At 38.6% G+C, this 9,337-nt stretch overlaps 1 protein-coding gene across 2 annotated transcripts in view; it reads right to left on the reverse strand.

Moving 5' to 3' along the window:
• Positions 1-4,815: 4,815 nt before the first annotated feature.
• The window catches only part of LOC122066584 (auxin response factor 16), a 10,853-nt gene continuing 6,331 nt past the window's right edge, over positions 4,816-9,337 (reverse strand). For both annotated transcript variants that reach the window (XM_042630425.1, XM_042630416.1), the window contains exons 12-14: positions 7,283-9,156; positions 5,671-5,861; positions 4,816-5,583 (exon numbers count right to left, since the gene is read on the reverse strand). In XM_042630425.1, the coding sequence (XP_042486359.1) occupies positions 5,400-5,583; positions 5,671-5,861; positions 7,283-9,156 (2,249 nt within the window). In that variant the 3' untranslated portion in view covers positions 4,816-5,399. The remainder of the gene's footprint in view (positions 5,584-5,670; positions 5,862-7,282; positions 9,157-9,337) is intronic.

Consider the following 9,337-nt stretch of genomic DNA (forward strand, 5'->3'; position numbering starts at 1 on the left):
CACCCATGGTAATCCCTTGATGGAGGGGTTTGGATGGTATCTACAAGATATTAGAATATACTGAGAAGTATTATCGTCTATTTTTTTTTTTTGGTAGGAAGTAAAGTATTATCTATAAGATATTAGAATATATTGAGAAGTATTTTCGTCTATTTTTTTCTTTTTTTTTTGGGTAAAAAGTATTATCATCTTTATACTATAGAGACCGAACATTTATGACTCTAGATGGATATTTCTCCTAAACCAAAATGATAAAAGTTCTCTTTCCCTATTGGGTATAGGAAAATTTATGGTCTTGCACTCTTATTTATGTTGTGAAAATATGATGTGACAATTCCAATAATTAGAGATTCAGAAAATGGATACATTAGGCCGAATTTCATATCAAAATTCAATATGCACATCTTCCCAGGAATAGTTTAAGAGTGTGATTATTAGCCCGAATTTTATAGAAAATTGTTGTTTTCATTGTGAGAAAATTGTCTACAGTTGTTGCACCGGTGCAATGAGCATCGAGTGGTTGAGAACTCCTTGAGACATGTGTTCAAATGCTCTTAACTGTTTGATGATCACTACACCTCATCGTTCGCTGCAGAGGATGTGCACTAGGGGTATCAATTTTGAGCTTACATCGGTAGGCTCGATCGAGCCCGACACATTTATGACCTGACCTAGACTGACCCGATTAATAAACGTGTTAGGCTTGAAGTCGACACGTTTATTAAACGAGCATTCACGGTATAGGTAGCTAGCCTGTCGAGCACCCTACCAAACCCATACATTTATAAGCTTGACTTGAACTGACTCATTGTAGCTTGACCCAGCCCGACTGATGAGCACAATAATGTGTGAAATCTTAAAGATATAAGTGTATATTTTGCCCCACTTTGGATAGTACTACTTTTATTTTTCTTGTTTTTTTTTTTTTTTTAGTTTTCAAGTCTACAAGAGAAAATGCTTAAAGTGAATCAAGAACCAGTCCAAAGGTGAGACCCACTCATTGGTACCACATCTTCTCTCCTACAAAATCCTGAAGATTATTTTCTCTCCTTGTCACCTCACAAGATCTTGAAGATGCTATGCAGAGATTCCTTTCTGATTTAATCAAGATTGCAAGATATTGGTGAATATTGTAAAGAAATAATAGAATTTGTTAATTATGGAAACAGATTCTCTCTTTTCTCACACAATATCTCAAAGAATGAGGATTTTACTAAGATTTAATTTTATTTTATTTTTTTTCTTTTCTTAATAAAGACTTGTAGAATGAAGAAGGCAAGAAAAAAAACCCTATAAAATCCCCTTCCTCCCCCCCCCTATTTTATTATTCCTCTTAGTTTATTTTCTAGTTTATGCTTAGTTTTCTTCTCTCTCTCCCTCTCTCACTCTTTAGTTTTAGTTCTTCTCTATTTTTGTTTTAATCACTTTTGTAATAGTTTTTTATGTCAATTAATGCAAACACTCTTTTATTCTTATTTAGTTTTTTATATTTATGATTTATACAATTGAGTTGTAATTTTTAAAGTTATAGTTCTAGGCTTAGATCTAGGTGACAAGATCACAAGCCGTGGAGCATCTTTTTTTTTTCAAGTTCAGTTTTTTTTTTTTTAAGATTTGTTCTCTCTAGTACTAGAAATTTTAGATTTGATTTATTCCAGATATGGTTTTTAGTACTGGTAGTATCTCAAATCACCCAAACTTTCAAGTTCAAACATTGATTCAAATAACTAGGCTCCTTCAGCAGTCTTCTCTCCCTCCTCTCATTCCCTCTTTTGACTACCCATTCTTTCTTAATTTAGGATTTTAATTTCAGTCGTTACATTATTGCTATCCCTTTCCCCCAAGGTTCATGGCTAATGTATATGTTGGTTTTGCCCCTCCTAGCCATAGAATCATCAATTTATTGTTTTTATTTTAATTGTCTCACTTTCCCTGAAGCCAAGTAGAGTAACCCTTGTAAGAGTGACTCTCTGGTCAAATAAGGAAGCTCATATTATATGCATCCCTCGGGTTAAGTAGAGAAATCTACTTGTGAGTCTCTCTCTAGTTTTCTCCTATTTCTTTTACTTTATTTTTATTTCAGTATTTTTTTCCTTTATTTTTTATTTTTTTTAAATTACGTGGGTTATTTATTTATTTAACTTTAATTGCGTGACTTGTGTCTTTAAATTCTTAGATGACGAATGGTTAGGACGTTATTTTAGATACATATGTTTAAGACGGTAATTAGAATTACATCACAACCATTAATTGGTTCACTTTCGCATTATTAAAAGAAATAAAAAAATAAAGTGGTTGCTCTCCCTGTGTTCGACCCTTAGCTAGACTGATCCGTACGCTTGCGGTTACATTTTAAATCCCAACACCGACCCCTTTAATACTACATAAAATTCCTATTTTGCCACTACTAGTAAGAAACTAATTAAACTTCTTACCCTTTGCTTTGTAATAGGATTTTATTTAATTAATCTTTATTTTGTAAGTTGTAATGGTTATAATTTCTTCTTCTTCTTCTTCTTTCTTTCTTTCTTTCTTTCTTTCTTTCTTTCTTTTTTTTTTTTTGTTTGTTTTTTTTTTTTTTTTTTTTTTGTTTTTTTTTTTTAATTTCAAGAACAACCATAATCTCATATCACTTCCCTTCTTTATTAAAGATTTGAGTCACATATTTATGGGTCTTCAACCCACTTAAGAAAATAATTTTATGGTAAGCACGTTTAAAGCCCGTTTAGACTTAAATAGGTCTGTAGCCCGGTTAAGGCCCGTTTAAGGAAGTCCGATTAAAGCTCGACACCGATTGCCCTGATTATTCTTTATTAAAGATTTGCGTCACATATTTTTTGGCCTTCAACTCACTTAAGAAAATATTTTTATGGTAGACACGTTTAAATAAAGCCCGTTTAGACTTAAATAAGTTTATAGCCCGGTTAAGACCCATTTAAGGAAGCCCGATTAAAGTCCGACACCGATCAACTCTATTATAAATTATACCATACCCCTCAAAGCTATGTTCATTTACTTAAACGGAGATTCACTGTATAATATTTTCAAGTGGTCAAGCCCAACTAGACACAACCGAGACTAACCTGACCCGACCGACTAACACCCCTAACGTGCACTATGTTCTCCTCTTCCCTTTTTCTTTTGTCACAATTAATTACTTCCCTCTCCCAAAGCACCTTCTTTCTAAATTAGGAGCATTTATGACAATACAAGTGGTAGGTACCATTATTACAAGACCTACCCTTATATGTGATACGTTTTCCACTCATGAAAAAAAAAAAAAAAAAAAGAGTCGGTGTGAACTACTTAATATTTTTTTTTTTTTAAATGGTGGGGGTGGGTCGGTGGGTGGGGGATATGAATGCTCTAGGAACATACCTTGCCACGATTTATGTTATAGCAACACCTACAAATACGAAAATAAATAAATCCAAATCCGCATAATACAAAGAATTAACAAGATTCATACACCGATATGGTGTGTTACGTCCTTAGGTGAAGAAGAAGATGTTTCACTACGTAGAAGAAAGATTACACCCAAATAGCGACGAGAAAACTCGCTCTGAAATCCTCACTCGAAAAAACCCCCCAAAATTATAATGACTTATTCAACAAAACGACAGTACATTACATATTCCTCCAAGTCGTGGGTCGATCCATCAAGTCACAATCAATCAGGTCAAACCATACAACAAGACTACGTCCCACACCCCATATGAGATCAACGTTGGGCTCTGGGCATAGGTCCATCAGCCAAATCCCCTACTTCCCATTCAGGTTGCCACCAAAATATATCAGAATGGATCATCCTTCAAAACAGGTCAAAAATTCAAGACAAACTTAACAACTTCCCTCATTCCCCCACACCCTACTGTTTAAAAAATCAGAATTTGATCAGACGAATAGACTGATCAGAATCAGGTGTGACTGATCTTGATTTTGTACATTCCAAAGTGGCTGATTATAGGGATTTTAGGACTGCATCGCTGAATTTTCAGATCTGAGGGGCCGATTCAATCTTGTCCACTCAACATTATTTACCCCGATCATTTGAGCCTTAGATTTTAGCTCAGCCGGCTTTTCTCTTGCCTCTTATTTTCCGTGACTAAATGACTAATAGGACTTCATTTTTTGCTCCATAAGGCCATATTCCCGGGTTTTCCAAAATTTAAGTTACATCCCACAAAGCCAAAAGTGCGAGTAGTGACTGAAAAGTACAGATAGGGAAGTAAGGGGAAAGCTTCATGGACAGTGACAAGAACATTCAACAATGACATTAAGCGCCTGACCTCTCTGCGGCGAGTTCCACCAATATACTGCTCCTATCCAACCCCACAAAAGCTTGTGGAAGGAATATCATACCGAGTTGTTTAATCCCCATCAACTCCTGACCTGCAATGTCCAAGGGGAAGGCAAAATTTTGCACATATCTGTTGCCGGACCACGAGGTGTGACAATTGAAAAGCTTCACACCTAGTTGAGTCACGAGTCAGACTGGCTGTGCATATGGGATGCGCATGAACCTTTAGAGCCAAGGAGATGAATCATCAATAATTGTCATCAACTATCAAGCAGAACAATACACACCCAACATTAGAAACTCATGAAGCAATGTTAGCAATCAAATGCAGTCTGTGCATATGGGATGCGCATGAACCTTTAGAGCCAAGGAGATGAATCATCAATAATTGTCATCAACTATCAAGCAGAACAATACACAAAAACATTAGAAACTCATGAAGCAATGTTAGCAATCAAATGCCGAGCTTTATAACCGGAGGTAGAAGTAGAACTACAAATATTTACCAAGAGAGATTAGAAGGGAACCACGAATTTCAGTTACAATAATTATGGACAATTCAGAAATTTACATGCTAGTAAAGCAATGAAGCAACGGAACACCACCAAAATTTATAAAATAACAGTGTCGTTATCTCTACTAAGCTAAATCCAAAATCATATCCCAAATACACTAATTAATTTTTCTTTTAGATATACATTTCCAGTTGCAACTGTAGCAAGATCAAGTACAAAAACCACCGAAGGACAAGCCCTCACTCTGAATTTGTGTCAAAATGTGGTCCACCAAGGGTTGAAAGGGACTGACCTTTACCTCCAGCCTCAAACAACCCTACAAATCTGGTAACATGTCTAGGCCAGCAAGGTGGTATGCAGAGAGTGGAAGAGAGAACCACCAAGCATAAGCATACACTACAACAAACATTAGTTTTTCACCAGATCCCGTTCCCTTTTCATTGATGTCACCCCATTTGCCTTACAAGCAAATTGTTTCCACGTGTTACATCAAAAGTGCATTTGTAGAGCAGAACTACCCCTGTTGGACTCTAAATCATGTATCCATGTGACAAATTCATCATTTTCTATAACTTGACCGACCTTCACTGGTCAAAAGAGGCGGCCGAGTAGTCATCATAGTTTCCCCTCCATGCATTCCCACTATCAGACCCACTACATGCTGCCTGATTGGCTGCTGGAACATTCCCCAAATCCCCATCCAAACTCATCTGCTGAACTTCAGCTGATGACAGTATCTTAATGCTCTGAACACAACTAACAAACTCCCTGCAAATAGAAAAGGAAGGGGTAAAAATGAAGCAGAAAATTAAGAAACACAATAATGGTTATAACTAGTATTAGGCTTCAACTTACTCCCAGGGGTCGTCTCCAACAAGTAGGATATCATTTTCATGATCCACATAGACTAATTTCCATTCAGTCCTGCTTGGATCTTCCAACTGTCCTTCAATCCCAAACATACGTGCCAGGTCATCCCTGAGCTCATCATATCCCTTATAACGTGTGACATCTATGCATCTTCCCACAGATCCGCGCTTTTGAACCTTCAGGTTCAGAAAGGTAGTAGGAACTCGACAATGTCAGAAAGCAAATTACAGAATTGTCAGGACCCAACATCCTGTTACCATGGATTAATAATCAATCACAGAAATGTTATTTTTATGTAGCATACTCAGATATAAAATTTTTAACATTTCCAAACTTGTCAAGGACAGACTGCCCAAATGTTTAGTTTACATCCTGTTGGTTCAGTCATGCTTGTGTTAGTCCAAGTGCTTAGACAAAGTGATGCAAAAAACGAGACGATAAGTGTGCCCGAAAATATAATCAGAAGAAGTAAAGCGTATACAAACACAAGTGCTTAACGAATGAGTATGTCCTATTAATGAGTTTAATGTTACTTAGCTTCACTAAACAAGAAGGCTTCAGTATAGGGGAAGACATGCAAGTGCCTTTTGTACAACTCAACTCAACTAAGCCTTATCCCTGTAAATATCCAACCCAAAAGCTCGAACAATTGGGTGGAGGGACTCACAGGTATATGAGGGGACAGAAGGTCTGAGGGATAATTGATTTGGAATTATTCTCCCAACACTCCTTCTGTGTAGGCAGGATGAAACTGCGTACACGTGCACAGATGAACAGAACCAGGTCTGGAAACAGTTGCAACAGAACTGGAGAAACCCGCTTTGATACCATGTAAATATCCAACCGAAAAGCTCAAACTATTGGGTGGAGGAACTCACTGGAATACGAGGGGACAAAAGGTCTGAGGGATAACCGATGTGGGATTATTCCCCCAACAATCCCAACTAAAAGGGGTCAGCTAAATGGATACTTTTTCTCCATTCAACTATATCCAAAGCCACACTTGTTATTAGCCCTAAGCTATGCATGTGCATCTCGTATCTTTAGAATAAAAATCTCATATCAAGCATGGGGCTTTTTGATGGTATGTCTATTTTTCGGATGTCAAACCAAAAAAGTCAGTATAACATGCCAGCATCATATGTAACTACTTTAGAGGATACTGCCAATACAATGAGGGTTAGGATTAGCTAAACCAGTCAAACAATATCTAAAGATATCAAACCGAATTGCTTAATAATTTATAATATATTGTTAAGTGTAATTAGGTGGTTTAAGTCATGTCCCTACTTTAATTACACTTAATATTTGTTATTTATAGTAAATTATGAGAATCAGCTAGATACTCTGTTCTAGCCAAGACCCTCTCTCTCCCCCCCCCCCCACCTTGATACTTCTACAGTTCTACTTCTCTACTCTTAACTGTTGGTTTCTTAGGTTTTGATATAATGCATATATGAAATGTATCTATCTAACTTTCTGGTACCGAAAATGTACAGATTTAAAGACCAATTCAGTTAAAATTATCAGCTAAGTATATACCCAAAAAATCTCAACAGACAAAATGTCTGGGAAACAAGGGAGCAAGATAGGAAACCTTTGTGAATGTCCGCATGCGCTGAGGGGTCTGGTTAGTCCATAAACCCCTATTTGGAACCCCAACCTCGTTGATGGCAGCGTCACTGGAACACTCATGCTTGAATGACATCTCAGGCATCCGAAACGACTGAGAACTGATTGCTGCAGTAGATAATTCTGTTTCAATGTCTCTTTGAGTACCACCATAACCAGAAAGCAAGTTCTGAAGATCCTTCCCCGACCCAAATCCCCTTGACAGCAAAGCATCTGGTGTCAAATCATCAATAGTCCGAGTATCCATTTGAACTTCCCCACTCAAACAGAAGGCTGGTAATGAGAAATTTTTCTGGAGGCTACCACCATCCAAGTGATATGATGTTGCCGATGAGGATGCACCCAATTGATCAGTAATGCCACTTCTATGTACCAGTTGATCTGGTTCTTTGAGATTGGGCTGCTCAATTTTTCCTTGAACATCAGACTTGCTTTGGAGCTCTTGAACTAGATGAGTTGCAGGCTGAACTACTGTATCCTCCATCAATATGGTTGTGCCAGGATTGTTTCTATTTAAGATTGATGGTGAAACTTGGGAATTGCTTGTTAAAGGTGAGGATGAACATGACGGAGCATCTCCATCTGTAGGTCCAGAGTGAGCTTTCATGGGCACAGGAGGTTTCTGCTGGCCCAAAAGATGGTTTGAAGGGAAGGTTTGTGGTTGACTTAGTGGATGTGGAGAAAAGTTGTTGGCACCACTGAGGGACTGCTGCAACGTGAATGGCTGCTGCTGTTGTGAATGCTGGTTTTGTTGACGGGCCGACTGTTGGTTTTGCAACTGAGGCTGCAACTGTGAGCTGACCTGTGAGAGTAACTGTTGCTGCTGCTGCAATTTCTGCAGCAACTGTAAATGAAGCTGGTGTTGTGATATGGGTGACTTTTGTAGCTGTGACTGTTGCTGCCTCTGCAGGAGGCTCTGTTGCTGTTCCACTTGCTGTTGGAACTGCACATCCTGAGGTAAAGATGTCAGCTGGATGGAACTCTGATTAGTAGGATGGGTATTTAGTGGAGGCTGGAGATTGGGTGTGAGTAACCGCTGTTGCTGAAGCTGAGAGTAGACTATCGATTGCTGCAAATTTTGGTTTGGTATCTGGTTTGCAGCAGTGCCACCATGACTGACAGGTAGAAGTAGCTGTTGTTGCTGAGGATGCTGCAGCTGTTGTTGTGGTTGCTGAGAATGTTGCAGCTGTTGCTGTTGTTGCTGCTGCAATTGTTGTTGCTGAGGATGATGCAGCTGGTGTTGTTGTTGTTGTTGTTGTTGTTGCTGCTGTTGCGGCTGTTGTTGTTGCTGCTGCTGCTGCTGCTGCTGTTGCTGCTGTTGTTGTTGTTGCTGGTGCTGGTGCTGGTGCTGGTGCTGGTGCTGGTGCTGGTGCTGGTGCTGCTGTTGCTGCTGAAATTGTTGTTGCTGATGATGTTGCAGCTGTTGCTGTTGTGGTTTTTGGGAGCGTTGCTGCTGCTGTGGGCTAACAAGAGTTTGCTTCATCTGCTGCTGCTGTTGGAGCCATGTCGAAGGCTGCTGAAACTGTTCAATTTGTTGGTTACATTGATTTGCTTTGGGGATATTGGACTGAAAATTAGGTGTAGTCAAGGTCTGGGCATGAAAGTTCAATATCTTGGATGGGTCATCAGCAGTAAGGTTATTATGCAGCGCAGCTGAGGAAATCAATGATGGAAATACTCCCGACTGAGCAGCTAATAACTGAGGGTTCTGTTGCATGCTCATCCACTGGACTGGACTCAAGCCCGGGAAGAATGGGTTCTGAGCATCCTTGATCCCAATATCATCAGCAAGCCAGGGCATTGCCCTCTTGAAAGCATTCTCTATGTCATACTCATCATCTGCAACAACAATACGGTAAGTAACTGAACAACAAGAGAAAATAGAATGTAAAATCTCCAAATGCTGGACATAGGTGATATCAAGACATACAAAATGTTCCCCACCATCCAACTCTGTCAAGTAGATGAATGCATCAAAAGTTTTCATTTTTTCCTTTTTTTTTCTTCTTTTTTTTTTTTG

The sequence above is a fragment of the Macadamia integrifolia genome, chromosome 2, assembly GCF_013358625.1.
Source record: "Macadamia integrifolia cultivar HAES 741 chromosome 2, SCU_Mint_v3, whole genome shotgun sequence".
Taxonomy (NCBI): domain Eukaryota; kingdom Viridiplantae; phylum Streptophyta; class Magnoliopsida; order Proteales; family Proteaceae; genus Macadamia; species Macadamia integrifolia.